This window comes from Mastigoproctus giganteus, chromosome 1 (genome assembly GCF_048544385.1).
Source record: "Mastigoproctus giganteus isolate SK-2022 chromosome 1, ASM4854438v1, whole genome shotgun sequence".
NCBI lineage: Eukaryota > Metazoa > Arthropoda > Arachnida > Uropygi > Thelyphonidae > Mastigoproctus > Mastigoproctus giganteus.
The window spans coordinates 10,249,815-10,265,278 of NC_143575.1; the positions used below are offsets into that span (position 1 = coordinate 10,249,815).

General features: G+C 33.9%; 1 protein-coding gene across 2 annotated transcripts in view; it reads right to left on the reverse strand.

Annotated features, from left to right (window-relative positions):
* The window catches only part of kibra (WW and C2 domain containing protein kibra), a 117,504-nt gene that overhangs the window by 39,782 nt on the left and 62,258 nt on the right, over nt 1–15,464 (reverse strand). For both annotated transcript variants that reach the window (XM_090371386.1, XM_090371378.1), the window contains 3 exons: nt 11,211–11,300; nt 9,952–10,713; nt 3,417–3,485 (listed from right to left, as the gene is read on the reverse strand). In XM_090371386.1, coding sequence (XP_090227512.1) covers nt 3,417–3,485; nt 9,952–10,713; nt 11,211–11,300 — 921 coding nt within the window. The remainder of the gene's footprint in view (nt 1–3,416; nt 3,486–9,951; nt 10,714–11,210; nt 11,301–15,464) is intronic.

A 15,464-nucleotide genomic window follows, 5' to 3' on the forward strand; every position in this document is an offset into this window, starting at 1 on the left:
AGTTGCTGGAGAGGCCTTCATCCTGCAGTGGATTGAAAACGGCTGATGATGATGAATAGCACATATTTTTATAGCATTATATAAGAAAAACATTTATTGTTCAACAATAATATAATGTATTTTTCAAGTAATGCAATGCATTTTGTCAGTTGCTAGGTCTTCATTATAATACATTATTTACATAAACAATGCACTGTGATGATATGGTCTCATATCTCTTGATCCATGAAGCTGGTTACATTCTTCCAGGTATGGCAACTAGAGCTTGCACTATGGGAGTCTCACTGACGAAACTGTTAACAAGGTCCCCTGTGAGTCAAGTGGACCAAATTTCAGTGAAGTCTGGTAATTCTACAACAATCATATCCTCTGCTTGCACTTTCATGATGATGGGACTGTTATACCCTCCACCCCTCAGGGTATAACCCCAAGGCCCCACAGAGGACTCCAAATCCAGGCAAGGTCTGAACAGTGCCTTACTATATCTGGAAGTGACTACCCAGTTGTGAACCAACATAAGTAGGGTTCGAGATGTCGTGTACACATCACAGGAGAAATTCAGTCTCACTGTGTCATCGTGCAATACTAGTTGATCGATAACTATTGTCAACAGTTGGTGCAATACTACTACTTTGCTTACTGGAGGCTTGAATAGGAAAAACCCATGTTTAGTCTCCAGAGCAGAGCTTTGGAAGCTCCATTATACTGTATGTGTAATGTCTTTTGAGATTATGATGGGCATCATGGCAGAATCCAATACCCTTACATTTTGAGGGAAGAGTACTAAAATACTTAGGAGCTCCAAAATTTTTGCAGGCCTGCCACCATATAGTCATTGGACCAAAGCTATTTAGTAACTCTCTAAGAAGCATCTAGCTCAGCTAATGTAGAATGTTACTGAAATCTATCCTGCCATCTAGTGCTTGGAAAGATTCTGAATAGTGTGTATATGAGAGGATTGTCAAGGCAATATTATGTTAAGGAGCCGGGTATACTCTTGCTGTATACTTCCTAATTTGGAATCTCTTCTTTTTGATCTCCTCTGGCTTAACATCTTTTTATCCCATCCTTTCTCTAGGTCTAACTTTCCTAACAGTGAGGTAATTTTCCTTGGTGATTTAAAAATGTTCACAACTCTAAAATAGCTATGTTAACAGCTGGTTTCAGTTTTTTAGTTACATGGACCAAGCTTGTTGAGATGCCAAGATTATTAATTATTACTTATAAATTTGTGAATACCAATGAGCTTATACAAATTGTGCATTTACCTACCAGAATACCAGACAATCCCCACCATACACCCAACATCCTTGATCTCTTCTACATCAACAACACTTTAAAGTGCATGGTCAATATTAGTGGTCCTCTAGGCATTTCAGATCACAACTTGCTCTGATCATGTTAGCGAAATTATTTTTGTAGGGATGAAATCCTTTAAACCACATTCAACCATAAAATCTCTTCTTTTACCTAAACCTTGCTTTTCTGATATATGTATTAAGGCTGCTCAAGATAAGAACATAGCATGTCCAACTGACTTGTATCCAAATCTCCAACTTCATTTTCTGGCTACAATAAAGCCTGCAAAAATTGTAAAACAGTTATTAACTAATCCAAAATCAATTTTGAACAGGCTAAGAGCAGAAAACCTATTTCTTGTGCAAAGAGTAGTTTTCCCCAAGCCACTGGCCACAACTTCTGTCTATCAACACTTCACCTCTGTTAAAACCTGATGGTTTCAGTGCATCTTCAGCTAAAGCCTCCTACTTTACTTCTAACTATTGTATGAACAGTCTTCTCCCCTACAGTACCCAATACACTCAACTTGATGCTTCCAGTGGTCTTCCAACAAGTGGACAATAGAAGAATTTTGAAATATCTAGATGCCAAGAAAGCTCTGGGCCTTGATGATATTTCTTCATTTGTTTTCCTGACCTGCACTTTTAAGCTTGCTCTTGTCCTCTCACCTTTACACTTTCTTATTTCACTGGTGTTTTTCCTTCTTCATAGAAATTTACTCATATCCAACCAAATCCCTCTCATTCAATTATTGCTCATTGCACTTACCTCTACTTTTTCCAAAGTAATGGAAAAATTCATCAACCTCCAACCCTTAAACTATCTGAAAATCTTCCATTTGATCAACAATTACCAGTATGGAGTTCATCAGTGTCGGTCCACTGATTTGTGTTATTCATGTTCAGACAAATTAATGGAAGCATTTGGTGAAATGCAAGCAGTTGCTCTTAATATTTCTAAGGCTTTTGATCACATTTGCCATAAAGGTCTTCTAAACCAATTCCCATTTTATGGATATTTTAGATGCCCTTCTAACTTCTCACTAATGCTGGTATTCCCAAAGGTTCCTTCTTTCACATTTTTCCTCTTGTATATTAATGACCTCCTTCCACTGATTGGTAATGTTATCCGTAATTTTGCTGTTGATAGCACACTACATTTTTACATTACAGTTTGAGAAACCTTTCTCTGAAGGATTAAAAGTTTTTTAGCTGTCTTGAAGGACAGTTAACTTCAATCCTTATAAAACTCAGTCCTGTCTTATTTCTCATTAAAAAAAAAAAAAAAAATGTCTGCTCTTCCTATACTCACCTTTAGTGACACTCAGATTTCTAGACAAGATCACATATCTTGATCTCTTAGTGATTACCCTGACTTCTTATATCTCTTGAAATAAACACATTACAGTGCTTCCTCTGCATCAAAAAATCTGGGTTTTCATTTTTGATCTTGTCATTACTATTCTTCTAAACAACTACTCACTCTGTACAAATCTCAAATTTGCTCTACCATGGAATATTATTTCCACATCAGAGGCAGTGCCCCTAAAACCTCTCTCAAGCTTCTAGACTATTCAAAAGAGGACGGCCAGCTTAATTAATGACCCATCTCTTAGTCTCCCCACATGCTATCTCATAGATGTTCAGTTTCTGCTACATGTCTTTTATATAGACATTCCATGAACATTTTTTTTTTTTTTTAATTGGCATCTGTAATTCACTCTCTTCCAAACTAGTCTGAACATGTGCCAGTCAAACACTGCTGTCCAACTCTAAACTCACAGAACCAACTTTTCCTCTTCTTTATTTATCCCTTCTGTTCTCTATAACAATTTTCCTCTCACTTGTATATCACAAAAACTGCAATATAGAAATTCAAGTCTAATGTCAACAATTATCTGATGTCTCTTCAAACTTCAACTCATGCACAGTACTAAGTACTATAGGTTTTAATACCTTTCAGATTTGAGGGTTTCATTAAAAAAAAAAAAAAAAAAAAACACACACACACACATTGAAATTTCACAATTTGTTCTTGGTACATGATTACATAGTCAGATAAGCTTATAGCCACACATCTAATATAATAAGAAAATAGACTTCATTGTGAATACATACCGTAATTTTACTTGAACTTGAGCAGTTTCTAGATTTAATTCGCTTAGACCCAGTCGGTCTGCACTAAATCTGAGAGACAGAAAAATTAAATAAATTTTTTTTTAGTAAATATAGCAAAAATACAAAAGAGGAAAACATACAGTTTAACAGCTAGGATACAATAAACACAATTAATGTTTTTATATTTAGTTTATTTATATATACACTAAAACAGTCTTTTTAAAAACAGTTGAAAAAGATAATGGCTATAGCTTTTATATTTAACTTTGCAAAAAAAAGCTGCTAGTATTAAAAAAATGTATTTTTCTGTTTGAAGCATTTTATAAAATAACAACTTCCATTTATGGGTACTGAAAATGCCTTAATGATAGATGAGGACTTCTGCATGGGAACTGCTTACAGACTCAAGATAATATATAGTGAAAGTGGGACAAGGGTGAAGGAAAAAGATTAAGATCTGTCAACAGGTGGAATGCCTGAGCCTCTAAGCCAGACTTGCATGTCAGCAGAAACTCATACATACTTAAGGCAGCTGTGAGTAGTTAAGGTAATCTATACCCAGTAAGGCAATCTTACCATCCCATAAATTAACAGTTTTGCATCAGTCCTTTTAAAAATAAAGTGTAAAACATCCTTCTTTTTTTTTTTGTTTGGTAATTGTTGGCACATAATGCACCTCACAAGGTTTTTGCAGTACTTTGATCTCCAAGCCCGAGGCAGGAATCAAACCCACGACCTTTGGGTTGCCAGCAGGCGCTTTACCCACCCAGCTAGCCCGATCGGCCTAAAACAACCTTTACTGTGATTACTGACAAAATGACAAACACAATAGCTGTAAGCTTTAACCCCCTCCCTCTCTCCCATGTCACTTTTTAATAAGCCACTCCTCAATCAATTGATTAGGTTTGGGCAAGACTGACTAAGAGAATAGCTAATCATTTCACATCTAATCCTACTGATAAAATGCATCAATGTTGAAATAAGTTCAGGAGTTCCAAATATAGAGAAACTTACTTTGTTTACAATTTTTTTAGAAGCAAATACTAACTAAACGTTACTGTAAGTAGCAATTTCAAAGTTTGGTATTTAAAAATTTTTTTTTTCATTAAACAAAAAAAGAAGGAAAAAAAAAACCTTAAAAGCAATAAAAATATTAATACCAATCAAATTATATAGATTTCTAATTAAAAAAAAGAAGAAAGAAATTTGCTCCCACTAGCTTAGCTTCCACTGATAAATTTACAATCCTTTTATTAAAAAAAAAAAAAAATTGCCTCATACAACAGCAATTCTTGTTGTAAGTTCAGTTTCTATTCCTAAAAATTCCAAAAGGCATAAGAGTATATGCCTCAGCTCACAAAATATTTTCTGCAAGCTGAGGCAGCATTTTGCTGACCATACAGCAAATTGTTTATCACAAAATAGAAATATTAGGCTACTATAATCAAGATTCTTGTCCTTATGCATTTAAAAAGAAAAAAATTTAACTTGTCAGACAAGAATACAGAAAAATTGCAATCAAAAGATACAATGTAGATTCCCCTTAGGCATATATACTTTCAGTATTCCTCAAAATATTTGCTTGCTTTGTAACCAGCAAAAAAAATCCAAATCATGAGTATATATAACCAGTGGAGGCCATTTTTGTCTTTTCTGACTTTTGCTTTACATAGAAATGAACAACATATGGGCACAGCAAAAGTCAGAAAAAACAAAAATGGCCTCCACTGGCTGTTATATATAATAATGATTTGGATTTTTTTTTTTTTTTTTTTTTTTTGCTGGTTACAAAGCAAGCAAATATTTTGAGGAATACTGAAAGTATATATGCCTAAGGGAAAAAATTTAACTTGTCTGACAAGTTAAATTTTTTTCTTTTAGAATTTTTAGAAAATATTAGCAACTAAGGCCATATTGCTCCGGGATATGCGGTGGTCATTCCTTGACCTTTCCGCATCCTCAGTATTTGGTGGTGACGGGCTCGAACCCCGGTCTAATTAAGAAGCGCGTGCTGCGCCCTGCTGCTCCTTCCCACCTGCCTACGGAGGCGCCAGTTGAGGAGGCATAAATTCAAACTGAGGAAAGACAGTTGCAGAACAGATGTGTGATTTACACCTTTAGCCAGTGAATGGCTGATTGCTGGAGCAAGCTTCCATCTGTCATCGTGGAAGTTGATAGCTTAAATAAATTCAAGAAAGAACTAGATAAACTTTTGGAGGGAATTGATAGGTGAAATGGGAAGTGCGCTTTTTTTTTTTCCTTTGCTGATTCTGTATAAGCTTATTTTCTTGCATCATATTCCATTACTAATGCTAATGCTAACATAATTTATCATGTCATGTGCTATATATTAATGGCACATAAACACAAGTTGCAAACAAAACTATTTACATAAAACTAATTAATTTTTGGACTCAGAAGTATAGAAAAACACATCTGTATGTCTCCAAACTTTTGAAGTAAACAATGCAAGTGTAACTAAAACCTTCATATTCACAAGCACAAAATGAGACTAATGCTTCATATTATTTTATATAATAAGAGGGAAAGAGCCACAGGCACCTATGAAAGCTTTTAAGACAACATCAATATGCATAAAAAAATATTAATCATATTTCAGCATTTTTAAGTCTATATCAGAAAAATGCAGCATAAACACATGATCAAAAAGTTTGTGAACTAACTTTGTAACTTGAAATTGCATTTTAGAAGTGCATTATAATAGTCACAGTAATAGAAGTTGTGGCTTGTGGATGCAGTAATCCACGAATCACCCATTTAACTACACTTAGTCCGAATTAGTATGCATTGAACAGTGTTTTATGTGTTTTATTGAATGTCGAAATGAGTGATTTTGCATCAAATTTTATTTCAAATTAAGGAAGAAACCCAGGAAATGTTAAAAACAGCCTTTGGAGAAGATTCTATGTGTAATTTGAAGACTTTTAAGTGGTTTTCAAAGTTTAAAGAGGGCTGCTTGTCCATTGAAAACGATTCTCATTCTGGCTACCCTTCACCTTCAAGAACTGATGATTGAATCTCTCATTAGCATAAGAATTAGTAATGACAAAAGAAACAAGAAAGCAATCTTATACAGCATTAGCCAAATAAAAAATAAATAAAAAAACTCTTTCCACATCACCTGTCCAACCCCTCCAATAGTTTGTCTTATTCTTCCTTAAATTTATTCAAACTACCATTTCCACAACAACAGATAGAAGATTGTTCCAACAATCAAATACCTGCTGGCTGAAGGGGCGCCTCCGTAGCCAGGTGGGAAGGAGCAGCAGTGCGTAGCACAAGCTTCTTGATTAGACCGGGGTTCGAGCCCGTCACCACCAAATATGGAGGATGCGGAAAGGTCAGGGAATGACCACCGCATATTCCCGGAGCAATATGGCCTTAGTTGCTAATGCTCCTAAAAATCAAATAACAACAACAACAGCTGGCTGAAGGCAAACTTTAACATAAGTATCCTGCAACTCATTCCTCAATTTGAATTTATACTCCTTGTGTGTAGTCTGAGCAAAAGGAAGAATGTCATCCATTCAAAGCCATAAACAACTCAATCAGGTCACCATGTAGGTACCTAGTCTCCAGATGGCACAAATTACAGAACTGATACATTTCTTGTTAAGTGCACCTTTTTATTCCCTTCACCAATCTTGTTGCTTGTCCTTCTCTGCACTGTTTCAGTAGTCCATATCCTTCCTAAAATGAGGCCTCCAGACCTGTATGCAGCACACAAGGTAAGGCCTACTCATTGCCTCGTACAATGGAATAATCATGTCTTTATCTCTACTAACAAAATTCCTGTATATTATTGATAAAACCACCATGAGTTGTCCTGGCAGCCTGTCTGCACTGTTCAGAGAACTTCATGTTTGACTGCACAATTACCCGCCCCCCAAGTCTCTTTCATTTTTTACTACCTAGAGTGTGATACCATGCAGCTGATATGAAATTGCTGCTACTCATATGCAGTACCTTGTATTTCTCAATGTTAAACTTCAGTTGCCATTTCTCAGCCCATCTGCCTAATTTTTCTAGAACTTATTGCAACAGTATACCATGATTACTGTCATAACCATCCTGCCAACCTTTGTGTCATCTGCAAACTTAGATATTAAGCCTGATATACCTTCATCAATATCATTAATAATTATAGAGAATAACAGTGGGCCTAGCACTGAACCCCAGGGCACTCATGTTTGTGATCTGATCAAGAGTGATCAACATTTAACTATCCAAGAAGTTGCTAGTGAAATGGGTATTTATCATAGGGCATGTCAGTCAATTTTAACTGATTTGGGAATGCAGTGCACTTCAGGCAAGTTTGTGCTTTGTATCCTCACTGATGATAATTATGGGTGGAGAGTTCTTGCATGTTTGGATCTTTGTTAATGTGCTGCTACTAACCCACACTTTGTTTCTTCCACATTATTGGTGACGAATCATGGGTGTACAGCTGTGACCTGGAAACAGTCTAATTCCTCTCAATGGAAGACTTTTGCTCTGCAAAGCCCCCCCCCCCCAAAAAATCTTGATCAAATGTGAAGATCATGCTTATTGTATTTTTTTTGGCTTACAGGGCATTGTTCATTATGAAGTTGCTCCACATGGTCAAACACAAACAATGAACCAGGACTATTATAAAACATTTTCCAACATCGTGCAATGCTGGAAAATGGCTGGAAAGATGGGCTTCAGAGAATGAGTGCTTGCATCATGATAACATAACTGCATGCTTGGTGCCTTCCATTCAAGAAGTTCAGTCTATCACTATGGTCCTCCACCTACCATACTCACTGTATTTAGCTCCAGGGTATTTTTTTTTTGTTTGTTTTTTGTTTCCTAAGCTTAAAGCTCCCTTGAAAGATCACAGCAGATTTGCAATGACTGAGAAGAAAATTATTCAGAATTCAACTCAGGAACTGTTAGCAATTCCAAAAGAAACCCATCAGGAGTGCCTCCAGAAGAACTGGAATTGGTGCACAGTATCAAAGAGATCCTCATCCATCCAAATAGCTGGTAAGCTTCATCATTTCCCAAATATTAGTTTAGTCCGAGCATTTTGATCACACTTTATATATTTCAAAACACATACGTACACATGCACATTTATTAGTAAACGTTTGGGTTATTTCATATAATGCAAACTGACTGAAATCAGTGAGAAAAAAAAAAAAAAATGTATTCCACAAAGCTGTAGGTGGTAGATGACTTTCATCAACCGGTGAAATACCACCACTTTGCTTATTGGAGGCTTGAAGTGATGAAACCCATGCAAAGTTTCCGGCATCCCCCTCCCCCCATACTTCTCCTTCAACCCATGCACGGTACTAAGTACTATAGGTTTTGATACCTTTCGTGTTTGGGGGTTTTCATAAAAAAAAAAAAAAAAAAATATGACAGACTTTTTCCCATAAATTTTACTGATCAATCATAGACATTAGCAGGTATGTAAGAAATATTATTTTAATCAGCATATTGAAATAATAAAATCTATATCATTGCCAAAAGCAATATTATTCTCCTCCCCCTTCCTCTTTTGCATGTTTTGGTACATGAAAAATTTAAATGTTGCCACCTGGTAGTGCCTTCAGCCATCATTACAAAAAGAAATTCTATAATCCACTAATGAGTCAAACCAGAAAAATTCAGAAAAAGCCATTTGTAACTTTTGAATCTCAGGCATAGGAAGTAGATTTTTCTGTATGATTTATTCCAGATATCAGTCAACAAAAGTGGAAAGCAGTTTATGAACATAAAACTGTACAGACATGATATACAATAGAAGCATGTGAAATAAAGCGCATTGTATGAACAGGTGCATGTCATGAATAGCTGAATGCCAAAAATTCCAAAGGAAAAGTAACTTCCTAATGGACCATGGTATGTACTTGCAAGGAACCTTTTAATTGGAGGAATCCAGAAACTATCATGTTTAGATAGAGTATAAAATCCTAACAACTCATAGCCTATAATGCAAGCTAAGCAGTTTTTTTTTTTTTTTTTTTTTTACTGAACTAACAGTATTAAACTCTATCCTAAAAGGCAAGTGGAAATAGATTTTAATAACTTCATAATGTAAAAGTTAAGCAATAAGAGAAATAACAATAAATAAAACCGAACATTGAGAATAGTTAGTGAAATTTGCCACGCAATTTGCAAATCACTATACAAGGTAACAATTATGGCATATATATTATGTATGTATGTATGTGTATGTTCAAAAATATGTTCCACTTCTATTATGCAATTAATATTTTTAGGCAGAATATGCCTGTCAAATTAAATAAAACATTAACATCACAGGTGAACAATTTAAAGCTGTAGGATCATAATCTATGATAATTGTGTAACAATTTGATATTAAAGTTTGATTTTCTTCTTTCATAAGGGTACATATTCTGAACCACAAGTACATGTGCATGGAACACACGCATGCATACACACAGACTTATATATAATTTATTACTGAGGTTTTTTAATATTAAATTTTAAACATTGGCAAAGTAATGTAACTTCTCACCTTTTATTTGATGCCTCAAAGACTCCACTGTCCCCAGCAACTGATTCATCACTTACAGCTGCAGATACACTGCGATTATTTGAACCAGGTCCACTTGCCTGAAGGTCATCCTGATCTCCAGCCAACTCACATATCGGACTAAGAGGAGGATTACTAGTAGCATCACTTCCTGAGTCACAGACATTGCGATGATTTAAAAGTGCAGAATCAATGGTTGATAATGAAGGATGAGGTATCTGCCTGGCACAAGTTGCTAGATTAGCAGGTCGCACTGCCCTAGAGTCAGGGAACATTCCTTGTTGTTCTGGTTTAAGAGATTCAACCAGTCCTGCTACAATTTTCAAATCAGCTAACCTTTCTTCCAAAGCACACATTGAAGGTCCTTGTCGTAGCCTTTCTATGTGACATTGTTCATAACTTGGAGGTGGGCCATATTCGTATGGAGATATAGATGGTGAAACAGAAGATAAAGATGATCGAGGCGATAGTGAAGGCCCACTATTGCTTACACCAATAGGAGCAGAAGAATATGAGTCTTCAAAGGCAGTGGGTGATGATGTAATGCTTTGGGTGCCTTGTAACAAATGACCTACTCGTTTATGCAAGTCTTGTAAAGAAGGGTCAGTAGTACACTGTGGAATACCATAAATGTCAGTAAAACTTAAACTGCTAAGTGAGCCTTTACTACTTGCTGAGAGTGAACCTGTGCTGAGTGATCCCAGTGAACTACTTGAAGACATAGACAAGGTACTGGCTGAGAGGCTATAAGAAAAATAAAAATATGAATATTAATACCAATGTTTTTTTTAGTTCTTATTATAATTATTTTTACTTTCTACAAACCTAAATTTAAACTTTCCTAAATCAATATAGCAGAGGATATAAATAAAATGCTATTAAATGTCTTTTTTAAGTATCACCAATACCAAGAATATGTTTATACAGAAAATCCTGCAATAATTATGAGATGTTTAGTCAGAAAGATAAAATGAACTGCCATTTTTTATGTAGTTAAAATACAATTAATGAAGAAATGTAAATGAAGCTAAATGATAAATATTCTTCACCTAATGCATGGACCCATGATACAAATCATAAGTTATCAAGTGAACATTATTACAAAATTAACTGGTGATCACAATTAAAATTTTAAGTTATATACCGCCTATAAAGCATCAAGTAAAAAGGTTGTCCTAAATCATTAATTAAGTTTCCTTTTATTTATTAAATATTTATCAAACAAAATGTTCTGATCTTACCTCTTTAACTGTGATTCCAAGTAAGTTGTAAGACGCATTGCATCCCTTAGTTGCTGGAGTAGCAAATTCTTCTGTTCATGTAGTTTTAATCTGTTAATATAATATATTTTTATACATATAAAGTAATTTTAACAAGTTTATACCATTAAAGAATATTTTTAAAATAACCACATAATTTTTAAGAGCCATTTGTGACAACTGGCAATTTATTTTATTTGTTTTAGAATAATAAAATATATGTGAAATCACAAATAATAAAATATGAGTAAGACTGAATCCCTAGGGAAAAAATCAGTACCACTACTACAAATCTGCAAGTTAAAAGTCACACCGCATAAATTATACTGCTATACTACATAATTTTAATGAGATTGGAATCATTATGTGATCATGCAGACAAATTCATTTTCTATCACAGTATATTATTTTACTGTGATAAATGTATTATATATAAATAATAAAGAATTATAAATAATTCTAATCATTTTAATATTTAACCTCATTACATGATCATGATTTTTCATGTAATAATCATGTTAACTACAGCTGACATTTACCACCAACTTAATTTAAACACTGAGCAGGGAACAGAATTTTAGACAACAATGCAAACTGAAAAACCTTAAAAATTGAGTGGGAGACCAAAAATTTGACAAAGTTAAAGGAACATTTTGAAAATAAGTTAAATTAACAAGAAAATAAGGGAAAGAAAAAAAAATAATAATAATAAATAAATAAATATATATATATATATATCTGAAAACAAGTTCAGTGGTTCTTGAAATTCAAGATGGTATGAAAATTCTTATAGGAAAGCTAACATTGTTCTTTCATATGCATTATTCAGCTAAAATAAAATTAGTGTTAAACCAGTTAGAGTGTTGAATATCTGTGAGTGATGCTACCTACTGAATTTCTACATGGTAATCAACTGGCTTTGGTAGTGGAATCTTTTTAATTTGATATAAAATTGGGGTTAATATACTTCATTGGGGTTATGAAGTTGGGAAATGTATCTATGAAGTTTATGAATTATTCATGACTTAACATGACCCATCAAGGTATGCTACAATATAATTATACACATACTGCATATAAATATAACTTTACAATAATACAGCCTTTCACATGATACCAAATCAGAGTGAGCTTTCATCACATAGGAGAGTATGGGAACTACCAATCCAACATCAGCTAACACAAGCATCCTGTGAAGAAGAAAAAAACAAAATCTCTGTACAAAAACAATGCAGTATTTCTTCTAATAAAATTTTTATAGGTGGCTGCATACGTTTTACGTTCCACTTACATTTTGGAATGGTAATCCCTTAATTGCGCTTTCTAATTGCTTAAAGGCCAGAGGTGGAAACAAAGCATACAAAGTTAAGTTTCTCTTAATCCATTCATTATATGGAAATTTTCTTCATTCTACAGAAAGTTTTAAATGTAATTAGCATTAGCATTAGTAGAGGCATACGATGCAAAAAAGCAAGCTTATGCAGCATCAGCCAAAAAAAAAAAAAAAAAACCACTCTGATTTCACCCCTCCGTTCATTCCAAATACTGTCCCGCTCAGCCTTAAATTTATTTAGGCTATCAACTTCCACAACAAAAGATGGAAGTCTGTTCCACCAATCAACTATCTGCTGGCTAAAGGCAAACTTCTGCACATATATCCTACAACTGTCTCCTCAATTTGAATTTATGCCCTCTCGGGTGATTATTCTGAGCAAGAGAAAAAATCCCATCAGCATTGAGCATGCTCAAACCATTCAGGGCTTTATACACCTCAATCAGATCATCTTGCAGGTGCCTAGTCTCCAAACACTGTAATCTGCAGAACTTAAGCCTTTCTTCATAAGAGCAACCCTTTGTTCCATTCACTAATCTTGTTGCCCTTCTCTGTACTCGTTCCAACAGCTCTACATCCTTCTTAAGAAGGAATTCAAAAAAAATCGCTATAAAGAAGTTCATTAAACAGAGGTCTGACTGTAATTAAATCAAAAATGAAGCAATTTTAAAATATATAACTGGTCGAATATTATATGCCCTTAAAATGCTGCATCTGGGGCTGATGCCCCACTCACCCCTACCCTAGTTCCGGCCCAGAATGTCAGCATTGTCTTTTTTTTCATGCCTTTTTGATATACAAATGTAGCAAAACATAAAAAGGGAAACAAAAATAAACCAACAAATAAACAAACAAAACTATCATCACGTTTGTATCCAATGATTAATTCAGCCACTGCTGAATATGTGTGGCACCAAGGACATCACAATTTGATGCAAGATAGATAACTGGCACCCATATTAGATCCTATTTTTGAGTTGCTAATGCATTGTCTTGTAGTATCCAGTGGACAGTAAGAAGGAGAGGGAATGAACAAATGGATATAGTGCTAAAATATGGTAATGAGAATGATGATAGGTTAATCACATAACAATGGGAAATGCATGGCCAATCCCACGTGTCACTTTAGATACTTAAGCATAATGATAGGCGCAAGTCATTTGGCAGATGAAGACGATATCTAATTGTTAAAATTATCTGCAACAATGTATTATAGTCTTTTAAGTGTTAATTATTAATATTTTAATTATATATAACTTTATTTTATTTATACAGGTTTAACTATATATGTTTTATATTTTATTTTTATTGCAACAGTGAAATTAAAAGAAATTTTTGATATAGCGGTTGGTGTTTCAACAGAACTGAAATGTTCTGTTATATCAAATGGTTATAAATGTTTATATTGTTTATAATATCAAACAATCCTATGATTAATCATCTATCTATCTATCTATTATAAAGCTAAACTGAGAAATTTAAATTTATTAAATCAAGCATAAATGTAGTAAAAATATGAAGGGGAACAAAAATAAACATATAAACAAACAAAATTATCATCAGGTTTGAATAAGGATCTTCAGATTATCATAAATATCCTCAGGTCCGTGCTAGAAACAGCAACTCTGAATGGTATCCTGGTGAAATACTTCTATAAGTGGCATCCTAATATGTCAGTCCCAGGCAGCCACCTGGTCCTTTTCTTATAATCTAATTAGATTATGAGAAAAAAATCAATGTAATTACTAGTGCTGAGCATTATTTTCCTATATTTCCCAACACAGCAAAGTCTTGCTCATCATTTAATTAATTCCTACAGCAATGTCTTTTAAATCATACAGCATGAATACACAACTGATTAAGAATTGAATTCTACAAGAGGTTCTCAAAAAAGAATGAAGTGGGCATTCAAATTTAAAAAAAAGAAAAAAGTTAATAAAAAACCAGGTTGTCTCACAAGGTGAAAAACAATACAGGAATGTTTTAAAACGTTCTTCTGGGGATTTTAAAAACAACTTTATTTCTAAATTAAACCAGATGAAGATGCTAAACAATTATAAGAATACCAATTCAAAATGGCACTGACAGAAAAAAAAATCACTTTTGAGTGGCTGAATCAAAATCCCCTTATGCAGAGAGATTTGTAAATGATTAATCTTAGTCAGAAGACAACTGTTAAGTGAAGTGACCATTCAATAAAAATTAAGATAAAAATACAATTAAGTATATATATGCTAATAAAATAAGCATCTCATAAAACAAATCTTAAAAATAAAAATATTGTGAGACCAACATCATTCATCAAACTTGCTTTCTTATTATAGATGCTTAAATACTGTTCCTTCTTCTAAGTGTCAAAATCTAGAGAGGCTGATGGCCAAAATTATATGTGGTGACTGTTCTTGACTACTTTGTTGGAGAAGTGACTTGAGTGTACTGTTGCAAATGAAAAATCTGTTGAAACCCAAAGTGATACTGTATGTATTAAAGAAAGAAAAAGTTAAGCCCATAACTCTCATATGGTATAAGTGAATAAATTGAAGAACTTCTCCTGCACAGGTTAAAATCTGCCTTTTGTTGGTACATTCAGATGTTTCATGATGTTCTTTTATCCCTTTCATCAGTGACTATTTGCTCTTTCAGCTTTTGCTGCAACAAATTTCTGGGAAAAATAAAATAAAATAATAATTAAAAAAAAAAAAAAAAGGATTAAATCAAAAACTGTCACTATTTAAATTGTTTCTACTGTTACTAAACTCAACTTTCAAAAAATAAGTTTTGTGATGGTGAAAGCAGAGACAGCAGTCATTAGCCACTGGTGAAGTGAAACAAAAACATCACAAAATGTACCAACCTGTTTCTTTTTTTTTTTTTTCTTTTTTTTGAGAACTAAAAATGTATAA